Source organism: Neodiprion virginianus, chromosome 4 (genome assembly GCF_021901495.1).
Source record: "Neodiprion virginianus isolate iyNeoVirg1 chromosome 4, iyNeoVirg1.1, whole genome shotgun sequence".
NCBI lineage: Eukaryota > Metazoa > Arthropoda > Insecta > Hymenoptera > Diprionidae > Neodiprion > Neodiprion virginianus.
In genome coordinates, this window is record NC_060880.1 from 13,736,582 (window position 1) to 13,748,926 (window position 12,345).

Here is a 12,345-nt window from a genome sequence, read left to right on the forward strand (position 1 = left end):
TGCCGAGGAAAATTAGCTTTACAACACGGTAATCGGTCGGTGGATTTAAAAATCGAAACTGTAACCACGCTGGAAAGTTACGTAACGCGCGATGGTGTGCAGAAAATTTTCGCCTGTTTACACGGTCAATTGGACAAACCCCTCCCCCGCGACCGACCCGCAACATTTACGTAAGAGTAAAACTCCGAGTAAACAATTATATCTTGATCTGGGGTGCCCGCTTTGCCGAGATTGCCGCACGGCGCATGCGCGGACACTAGTTTGTAGGTCGAGCGATCGTCGTCGCTGGCGCGATGCTTTGCGAGTTTGGCGCGCGCTGTTCGCCGCGCTGCGAGTCGACGGCTGTACCGCGAGCGGGCTGATTCAGTTACGCCGAGACCTCTCGAGACGCAACAGATGTATAGGGATAGGCCATTCATGTTTTGACCAACGAGTGCGCGATTCTATTTTTATTGTTTATTTATTATTTCTTACGTGCGTGCAAGCCGCCCACGTTTCGACCTCTCCGATCCCCCCTCTCTGCGGGACCCGCATTTATTTATTTATTTATTTATTTATGTATTTATTCATTCATTCGTTCGTCCGTGTTCAGACATTCGCGAGTGATACATAAATCTTGAATCACCCAACTGTTTGTACGCGCCCTACACGATCATCAGTGACAGATCTCGTCATGGTGTACGGCAGTAGCTTCGACATGGATTCGGTAAGTCTTTGGTCTGGTTCTTTTTTTCTTTTTCTCTTCTTTTTGACCAATTTACGCATGTCGGTCTCCGAGCGTAGAAATCCCGCGCCGACGCAATCACTGGGGATAAGGAGTCAATGATCTACAGGTATCTTTCATCGATCGCAACATGCAATGCAGACTATTGTCGTTGCATATCGGCCATTTGTTTTCTCCAAACTATTCTTGGATTGTACGTATTTCATATACTACAGTATCGCGCGTACTTGCGAACGTAAAGATCTGCTTTAATCGTTATCATTTCTGAGGGACAGAAAGAAAACATTTGTGCCAAATGTCCGAATATATCGATCCAACATGCCTCACGGTTCAAGATAACTTTTTACTCTTCCGCAAATATTTTCACGGCAGCAAGAGAAAACCTCGAGGGACGAACAATTTATTATGCTTACCTTATACGTAGCCTAGTTCCTGGAAATTGACTTGGATGAAGTGAGGCAACGCGAGTTGCGGTCACGAGAAATCTACTTACCGTTCCTTTGGCGCTATCGTTTGATTGCGAGTCGAGCATCGCTCGGAGTAGCTGCCCAATTCCATTTTATTCTTTTACATAATTTGAACTAAAAGAGAAATCAAAAACTCGACTATTCGTTCTCGAACACGTGAGACAAGCCATAGTAAGTTGAACGTGATTGTTTCGCATCTTTCGCAGAAACAACGACGTTCTTCCTCATCTCCTGCGGAAGTTAGCGAAGTTAACGATTCTCTCGTAATCGTCTTCCGAATTATAGGATGTTGCGCCTTGTTCAAGGATTACGGAAGAGGGACGCTGGCTGAACTACAAAACCAACGAAAGCGAAGGGAAGATCAGTCGGCGAAGAGTCAGCGACGTTTGTTCGGCTCTATCTCCGAAAGCAGCATCTTTTTTCTGTAATTAAGCGCGCCGCTTACGTGTTTGGATGATATAGGTATATGGTATAACATACGTGTAATAGCTGGCACAGGGTTCAGCACGAGTAAATACGCCCCTGTCATAGAAAGACCGGCCTAGCTGCCAGCGCGTCAGCACACTTTCGAATCGACTACTTCTTCGCGTCGCCGAGCGTGTGTCTAGAAATTCAATCGAGACTAAGAACGTGTACTGGTACAAGTATCAGCGTATGCGTGGATGGAAAATTTTGCGAGGTAAAACTTCACTTCTTTCTTGCTACGGACCATTTTCTTTTTTGCACGAGGTTTTGTATTCTTGTCCCGACATTTCGTACCCACAGAATCCGAACTCCTCACTCATTTCCTTCATTGATACGAACAATCCGCCAACAAACCGTTAGTGTCCCGTTTATCACATTACATTTCACATAAAAGCTACGGTATTTGCGAGCCTTTTATTAGGCGCTTTTTTGCCTGCCAATCGGCTTGCTATTACGTGAACAGGTATGTACATACATGCGAGTTAGTTCGGAGAAATAATTAATCGTCAATTGTAACGGAAAATTGTTCTGTTCATCCGAGTCCGAAAATGTAAAGTGTCGGTACGAGTACGAAGGCGAATTTTTATGGAAACTATGCAGAGTCCACGCCGTTGCGTCATGAAAATCGGTTGCGAAAATCTAAATAGTAGACAAATCCCCCGCTCCCGTCCCTCGCCCCATGTGACAGGCCTCTGCTCTTAATCGCTGTACGCGTGAACAAATGATGAAGTGCGGGTGATTGTCGGTCGGACTTGTTCCTCGGACATGCTTTCGCGAATGGTACAGCAAGCGATCAGTAGAAAAAGACATGCTTTGTGCCGACACGCTGGTTATCCCTGCTGCACGTAGGTGTATGGGCATCTATGTAGTTGACGTCCTTGCCGGCGTTCGTATAATGACCCAGTGTGCATATTACATTGTAAACGTACCCTGCACAAATTCGAATTCCCGGCTCAAGGGCGTGATCAATTTTCTACCAGCCTCTCCTCCGTCATTCTGCAAAACACTTTCAAGTCAATAATTTATCTATCCTACCGCAGGCGTATAAAAATGTATACGCTGTTTGTCTTTAATGCGCATTGCGATGCGATTTCAAGGGTGGAGTGAGAGGACTCGGCTGGAGAACCGCTTAATCGGCTAGCTATTGGAATGGTTGCTTTCTTACGACTTTGACTTTCGATGCAGCTGTAGCTCTAACTTGAGACGGCGTTGATCGAGAAATCAGAGAATCAGAGAAGCGTGGAACGAGAGCAGCTACCTGTATATGAAGCCTTCCGTGTACAGTGGACACTGCCTCAAAGAAGAACGAATCTTATACCGATTGTAAGATGGCGGCCCGGATACCTGGTAGGAAGACGAGAAATTTTGGTGAAAGTGGTTACATGATCGCGTGGTGCGTTCGTTGAGGTTTTTGTTCCACGAAATACCGCCGCGACGGCGTTGACCGCTCTACCCGTCACTCGTTGTCTTTTTACGTGCACCGGCTTGGATGTACCTAAGTTCCTATTACATCGACCTCTATAAAACGGCGAGAATTTTATTGTTCCCGACGAGAGCGCAGAGCGATACTTTTCGGAATCCCTATCTCGGTTGGAAAAATTACACCGTCGAAGGGTCGATTTGCGCCGCTCAAGTACTCCGCCAATTTCTCTGCCGCAATTCGCCGTATTTATTTCACTTGTATGACCAGCGCTTTATCGACTGGTTCGCGGAGAGTAATCGCGGGCGCGGGTAGGATATCCCACGAAGCTGGACAATGGAGAAGAAGAGCTTTTAAGCAGACTTTTATGCCCCGTGCGGTACCGAGCTCGACTGTCCGAAAGCAGTCCGCGTATTACCTGGTTGCCTGCCTCTTGGTTCGACCTTCTGCCTTTTCTCGGAATGAGAATGAACTGCTCGACGATGCTGGATGAGGACGACGGCCTGTGCTCTGATCCGCATCCTTCTGCCGTGCAGGAGGAACATCGGCGACACACCGCCAGCCATCCCCGAGGCATGTTCCTGGGGGAACATCCGAATCCTGTACACGCGAATCGCGTTATGTACCATTTGATACATGCGTGTACTCGATACTCATACTGGTACTTCCGTATAAGATTAAGGCGGTCCTCATGCATCGCGACGTCGCTGCCGCTACGGATCAGCGCTACGTATAATCATTTCCTAATTCGAAAGTCCTTCACGCGCGCTCGCCCGAGTTGATATACCGGTATATAAATATAGTTCACCTTGATATATCAGAGTAACATGTATAATATGTGCATATTATATACATGTATATTGTAATATACCTATACCAGCAGTGTATATGCTTGATACTCGCGCATGTATCCCGCGTTGAATGAATTATTGACTCTCGCATTATTGCGTCATTCCCGTGTTGGGTGGCTCGATCTTTTGCTCCTATGTACACCTATCTACATACTTATACCTACGTATTACAAAATGCCAGGTTTATATTTTGGCGCGATATTAATCACGGTGATCTGTCCCCTCTCATCCCCGGACCCTGACGCCGGGAGAGAAAGAGAGGTAGAAAAATCTTATTAAATGAACACACTTTTATTATCCATACAGTCGTCATACTTGTCCGTAACAATACCCGAGCCCGACGGACGAGACATGTATACATCACCTACACGCGTAATATGCATACAGAAAGATCGCAGTATAAATAGCCGCGTACGTATAATCTTAATATTCCTGTCATCTTCCTCGTTGGTATTAAGCAATAAACGCAGTGCAGACCTGGCGGCCTGTGGACTATTCCTCCACGTACTGCAGGCCACTCGATATGACTTTCACTGGAAGACTACTCACGTTCCCCCGGGATAGGTTGTATTATAGATACATACGTTGCATACTTCATATACATACTTTACTTTATCGGTAGTTAGTGAGTACATTTAACGAAGTTCAGTTGTTATGCAGCGAACAAGCACAGCAAAAAATAACATTGGCAAATAAAAATTGTGAGACAGGAAAGAAAGGTTTTTGATGCTGTTGTCTATTAATCTTATTGGCATTTGCAAATGTCCCGCACATTTTTAACCATGTTCAAATGTTCTCGCAGTTTCTGCGTATATTCTACACGATCCGCTATATCGTTGTTTGCGAGAAAAAATCATTTATATGAAGCGAGCACATTTTACGCGTTTTTCCATGTATATTAATTGCACACAAAGTACCCGTTTCTATGACGGTCGCGTGAGTCTGCAAATGCGCATGAGCGAAGTACCGAAAACATCACTTTTAAGTCCTAGGAGGTAAAAGTGGTCTTTTCTACACTGCGCGCATGCGCTGTCGCGAACAAATCTGACATTACGTGACTCTTCTCCTCAATTTCGTGCTTAGTGGAAAAACGCGTAACATATTCTTGATGTATGAAGAATCGTGTGAGACAAGGAAGCAACGGTCTTTTCACCTAGCTTATTTGCAATATTCGTCTTCGGCTCACCTACGACTCGTATCGTAATCTTACGCTCGGCCCGAAAAGACCGAATTTTCCTCCTTGTTACATAGTATAATATTTTATTTTCCCGTAAATGAAACCTTTTTTTCTCACTTATGATCGAGCAAGAGGCAATCAGACCAGTGTAGGACAACACGCTGCGACGTAGAAACAGGCTTATATGTATTCGCTTATGTTAGAGCAAGGAGGATTGGGTAAAACGGGCAAATCGTTTTGTGGCAAAGAATTCGGTGTACCCGCAGTATCAGTGAATTGCGACGAACAACGCTGTGCAGTTCCCTGAAGCAACGAGCAAGCGCCGTAGCCCGCGTTTTATACACATACACACAAACGCACGCGCACATGCGCGCCTAAGCATATACGTATAATAGAAAGTAGAGACGTATACGTGTGCACAAGGCATAGGTAAGTTACTGGAGCTCTTGGCAAAAGCGCGCTTGAGAGACAAGACAAAGAATGAGCGTATAATGGCCGTTGTAAATTTAACTTGAAGTCGTATTTCTACCCCGGAGGCATTCAATTTCGAAACTGCAATGTCTTGACCACGTCGCCCTGCAGCGAAATTCATTAAACAAAACGATGGAGGGAAAATGAAAACAGAAGATAGTGGGTAATTATATCGAAGGAGAACAAGCTGTATAAATGATCGACATTTTCATCCCCATTTCGTTTATCCACGCAAGGGTCGCGGCAAATATTTCATATTTTTTCTTTTCAATCCTCTGTTACCTGAAATCTTGCGTTTATGAACATTTGTACACGCACACGAAGATGAAGCTACACACGATGCAATCGACATGTGCATAACGCATCTCTGTACCCGCGACGATGCGTCGAATATTTGAAAATGTATCATTAAAATTTGTCACTTGTTTCATTTTCGTTCGGACAGCTGCGAGGCTTCTGAATTTCTTGTCCATTTTTTTCGGCTCAACTTCGTTCCTTTTATTGTCGTGTACATTCATCACACTTCCATGATATTCCACCCGGGTCATATATGTACCCACACCTTCAACATTCCCGATAATGAAGATCTGAAATATATGTATTCATACTAGAGAATGAGCAGAACTTGTGTGTCCTTTAATTCCCTATCTTTGTCTTAAATAAGTCAGTATTATCAAATTAAAGTTGTAAAATTCATTGGTAAATCATGGTGGCATTTAAAAAAAATTGTAGGTATGAGAGGGACGGGCTCTAAGGTGTGTCACGTATACGTGCACGCGTGTCTTCATGTGTAACGTCATACAAGAACAGCAACACGGTACGTTTAACCGTTATTGACTACGCGTGGAATGATCCTTCTCTGCAACTTTACACGTGCGTGCAGACTACACGTACAAAGTCAGTCGCCAAGCTAATGGGCGAGTTGAGAGAGATAAAAATTTTCTAAAATTAACTAGGGGCATTAGATACATGTATATGTATAATATATGGAATGCGCATCATCCCTTATTCTGTTATTCCTTTATCCGATTCTTAAATCATGATCCGATTCGCATCTCATGCTCTTTGCCCCTTTCCTCGTTTTCTTGTGTTGTGGGGAAAAACATGGCGGTTCACGATACGAGTCAAATACCTTAGGAAATCAGCATGTGCAGTTTGTCAAATGTTTTTTTTCTTTTTTTCTTTTATATCATTCATGTTTTTACCTTCTAATATAACATATACAACTATTGAAACTTGAAACATCGGTAAAGTGAATAATGACGATATCACGAGGCATTTCAGCTTGTGAAACATGTCTTGTTGACGATAAAAATCACCTCCCTGTTCCGAATCTATAGTGCGGTGCATCTTTTTTCCACTCTTTCGTACTCCTAGCAGGCACATCTATAAATACATATTGTTGTACAAATCTATATTATACTCATGTTCGCGGTTTTATAGTATTCCGTTAGGAATCAAGTTTCGCGTACCCGTATACTCTGTACTTCTGTGTACACAATATTTATTGTTAACGCCTGTATCTGTAACTCCAGCGATACGATAGCAGATTCCTTTTTCCTCTTATATTATTGGCTATCTTATGTTCAATTCAGTGGCATGTCTACATGCATGCTACTGTGCGGTATGCAGCGGGTGGCGATACATAGGTATAGCTGTCGTTGGATGCACTCGAACAAAAGTGTTAAAAGATTGCAGGGCGATGAATGAAATTCTTTCTTATCATCTTGTGCATTATAAGAATCATACTTTCGAGGAAACTTTAACGGTTTCACCTTCACCGCACAGACGCTACTGTTCGGATATATCATTTTTTGTAAAATACGAATGGTAAATTTCGTTAAAAAGAAAATTATTCTACGTTTATGATCATATCTCATTCACACGCCGATTACTTCGGAATTATAGTGATACCTTATACCAAGGCCAGTGACATGGCTATCAAAATTGGTCCAGACCATAAATATTGCGCGTTGGCGTACGTATAACAATGGTGTTTGTTGTACCTTTTACATTATACATCATATTATTATTTGATGGTGAGGTAATAATTATGGTACAAGGACAGAGAGAATTTCTACAGTTAGGCCCGTTGACTTGAAGGGAAAACCGGTAATACACCCAACTTCGGGTCTGACGCATCTCTTCGAAATTCGGATACTCGAATAGGTAGAAAGAAAGGAAAAATTTCACACCTTACGAAATCTCGAATTGTGAACGTTCCTCCCGCGGCTCCAATAGTACCCACACATGTTATGTACAGCCATGCCTGTCGGTACTGCAGATGAAAGTAGTTCCCGCCGTATATATGCATGTCATACATGCACGAGTATAACACCTAGGCGCATAGCTGGGACCGAGTCGTACTAGTCGTATGGTTCGGCAGTTCGGTATTATAATAGATTCGAGCCGAAGGGTTCGCGTATTGAGATATCAGTCGGTCGTGGAGTAAGTAGGTATAAGGTAAGCACATCGCGGCACATACTGCAATGGCCTCCTCTTCTCTTCCGAGAATCACCCGGTCACACATTCACAAACGTCGTATCGTATTTGCATTATACATACGTATGTAAATCTCATACCCTGCGAAGCTCCGAGATGCGGAGGAGGGAGTTATACGTGCCACACACGGTATTATCCGCATAGCTCAAAGCGTGGATACACGGAATGTGCGGTATCTTACAAGTATTAGGTGAGGAACGCTTCACACCCGCAACTGCACGCATGCACGTATCGCGGGGTGGGAGGCTCACATGTATATGTATATGTAGGGTGTCCCATATTTAGCGTGCTGACGAATTTTTTCAAGCGTACCACCCAAATAAATTTCAAATAATTCAAAAACAATTACCCAATATTTTTCACATTTTCATCTCAACTCTAACCTGTGCCGACAACAGGGTGGATTACACCGTTCAAGATACATTCAAGATACTCGTGTTGCGTACACGTTCTCAGCATATATTTTATTACAAAAGTAATAATGTTAAAAAAAATCTGTACCTGCGAGATCTTAATGGTCATTAGTGCTTCTATATGAGAAAAAATTCATATCATCATACCATGCAATCTCGACGAATTGCACTTCCTTTAAACGCAATGCGGCAGATTTCGAAGGTGTGCAATTCGTCGCGATTTCATGGTATGATGATGTGAATTTTTTCTCAGATTGTAGGACTAATGACCACTAAAACCTCGCAGTTACACGTTTTTTTGAACATTATTACTTTTATAATAAAGTATATTCTGAGAACGTGTCCAAAACACGTGTATTTTCAACGGGGAAATTCACCATGCTGTGTATATATATATATATATATATATATATATATATAAATGTAAATGTACACATACAATATAAATACATATATATACTATATATACAAAAGTGTGTACGTACGGCATGCATTAGTGCACCTACCTCCAATTATAAGATCTATGAGCAGCAGAAACCCCGTTGCATTCGTTATACTTGATACAGATACTGCAGGCGCGAAGTTGAGCGTACCTACATACTAGTATCGTAATGTGCTCTCTTTAGCGGTCAGATTTATAATTGCGCGTTATTGCACAAATGGTAGGATGTAATGAAAGTCTGAAAATCTTTCAAGTGCTGTGTTATACCTGCTTACATCCTATGAGGAAGTTACAGGCGGTAAGTATCGAATCCATTTTGCGCCGCATTTTGGATGTATCGTAATAATTATGATATTAGGTACGATATTTGCGTCGGCTCGGTACAGGTCTGCTTGCAGCAGACGATACGGATAGCGAACTTGAACGTGTATGGTGCAGGGGAATAGTCAGGGCATGTGTAACGTTGTGCTATAGGTGCAGCCACCGACCAGGGTACGACGGGGAATTCCCGAGAATATTTGATTGCTTCCATACCGTTTGGAGAATCCGAGTTAGCCTAGGCTAGTCCAGTCGAAGCGCCGCGGTACATACGTGCGTTATTATATACGCGTTTAATTATATTCCCAGTAGTAATTTTGTAGTGAATTGGAGGCCGCTTTGCCCCCCAGGACAGACTCAGCAGCAACGCGGTATTCGTACCAAAACATCGGAAAACTACCGCCAGGCTTGTCGTCGTATAGGTATATATATATACCTACAGGTGATATGTTATTGTATAGTCGCGTGAAAATTAACCGATTGCGCACTTGTCAGGTTTAATGGAACCGCGATAGCCGTTATGAATTTTATTTTTAGTTCAAGCCTTTCTTTCGCGATTTAACCATTTATGTAATTCTTTGTTACAAGCGTTAGTAACCGTGTAGCGGGTAGTATCCAATATTGAAAGAACTGCTTTGCTCACAAAGTTAATATCATGTGACGCAATTTGAGGTTTTTTCTTTTTTTTCTCTTCTTTCATTAAGGCGGATTTTTTCAGCAAGCATGTAAGTGATTTCATTCCTACATGTGAGTGGGTATTATATGCTATAACAATAAACACAACGCTGGGAACAATATACAAGCGATACGTAATTTTCGTGATTTATAGTAACGGGTGTCCGTGTATGATGTATGTATACGTATGTAACGCATAAGCGTGTATATTATACACACGTACGCGAGCCTCGTAAATAAATTAGATCATCGACGGTTAAAAATTCAGGCGAATTGTACTGGCGTTCGTTTTTTTTTTTTTTCTTTTTACCAGCCCGATCGCCTTGCTGTCAATTATTTCATTATTATTAACGCGCACAAGATAGTGATAATTTTATTATTTTGGTTTTCGTCTTTTTTTTTCTGATCGCGCTACGCGTTTTTTAGTGAGCTGAAGATCGGAATGCGGTAGGATTGCTTTATCCACACAAACGCAACTCGATTATGAGTGTGTAGATACACATACTACGCACAGGTGTACAATAATGAAACTAAATTTATCTTGTCCAAGGTACCATCTGTGTACTTATAAATGCGCACAGCTCAAAAGCGTTTCGCGGATACCTTGATACAGCAAAGCGACTGGAAATGTCCAATTCGCAAGTAGAATGATATGGTTATGCAGGACGGCGAACGTCCGTTACCTTTCCGTGATGTTTCTGCGGCGCCATTCGGCTCGTTTCACCCACAAGTCTAATGCTTAAGCAATATATAATCAAAAGAAGAGCAAATTCTAAATCCATGCTAATCGCGGCTCGCCTTTTTTTGATCGACGTCCCCGCGAAATCGGTATACCTTATACGTAATACATACTGGAAGTGCTTTATACAAATGTGTATAATAGGCGGTGAGTGTGAGTACTAGTAGTAGTAGTAGTAGTAGTAGTATTAGTATTAGTAGTAGTAGTAGTAGTGGAAGTAGTAGTACTAGTACTAGTTCCCCGTCGCTGATCAGAAGCTCGCGCCGCGTCTGTCTCTGCACGTTACTTTTTTTCTCTCCTCCTTCTTCATGTTTATTTTGTACGACGAAGACGGAGATAGGAAGTAGTTGGCCGTAGGGACCCGCGAGCACGGTTTGGAAAACCCAACGGCGTGGACGGCCTTGAATTCAATGTGCCGTGGGCCCCTTCTCTCTCCCCATGATGACGGCGACGACGACGACCACCAACAAGAAGACGATGATCGCGACCAGAGGAGATGGAAGCGGACAATCTCATTTCAATTTAAAACATTATGCTCCGAGCTGCCAGCTGCACGTGCAGGCCGTGATCGTTCATCCTCCGAACCCATACGATGACTGACTCACTGACTGACTGACTGACTGACTGACTGACTGATTGACAGAATCCCGGCAGTGTACACGATGTACAAACTCGATTCCTGTACATACGATTGAATTCCGTGACGGAGAGACGCGATTGGGCCTAGCTTTTCATGACGTTCGTAGCACTTCACGGTGAAGCTTCCTGTGCAGCTACTGCTGTTGCTGTTGCTGATACAGACTGCAGAAAGAGGAGGTTTGATGTAGATCGCGGCGGTTTAAAGGTGAAGCGAGACTCTACGTGCAGGCTAGTCACTCTTACTTGTTAGCTTGGGGGGCTAACACACGTCTGCATTTCATGAACGGTGAATGTCTCTGAACGCGAGGCAGTCGAGGGCCATGCCTCCGAGTCGGCCACTCTCGGAGATATTCACCTTATACCTGTGTAGGTGTCGACGGGCGGAGTGAGGTAATGCGGCGTAACGCCTAACTTCACACACCGTAGCGCACCTACTGACGCATTTCTATTACCATTATACCTTTATGCACCTTGTAAGAGTTGATTCCCATTATTATACCACGGCCCGGCTTACACGGATAATTATTAATTGTTCACGCAACTCGGATACCGCAATTGGGAAATTGTACAAATATGAAAATTTGCACAGCGAGAAACGTTCGTACTTACGCACATATTCTCAACCGTGAGTACATCGGTGCCGCGGTACTTTTTTATCTCTGCGAACGTAAGGTCAAAGTCAAAACGATTATGCTAGATGCAGAGAAAAGGAGGGTGCGGCCGCTGCACCGAAGGGAATTCGAGGAAGACGAATAAACGACACGGATGTTGTACAATATGCCGCAGAGAGAATTGCCCGATATGGCGTAAAAGTAGTAATACAATTTAATCCTCCCATAATGGGAGCATATTGAGGCTTCGGGTAGGTAGCTACCCTACATCTCGCTCCTCTACGAGCTGGAAGAGGAGAATTAGGATCACTGCTCGAACCTCTCGGCGAGCTTTTGCCGTTATTAAATATTTTACAGTCTTACGAAACGCTTTGGTACATCTCTCGGGTAATTTTTGAACGCGTTTCGATGGATGACTCCCTCCACCTCCG

At 43.4% G+C, this 12,345-nt stretch overlaps 1 protein-coding gene across 2 annotated transcripts in view; it reads left to right on the plus strand.

Annotated features, from left to right (window-relative positions):
- The first annotated feature begins 330 nt into the window (after positions 1–330).
- LOC124302180 (uncharacterized) overlaps positions 331–12,345 on the plus strand; it is a 28,131-nt gene continuing 16,116 nt past the window's right edge. For both annotated transcript variants that reach the window (XM_046758031.1, XM_046758033.1), the window contains exon 1: positions 331–706. In XM_046758031.1, coding sequence (XP_046613987.1) covers positions 674–706 — 33 coding nt within the window. In that variant the 5' untranslated portion in view covers positions 331–673. The remainder of the gene's footprint in view (positions 707–12,345) is intronic.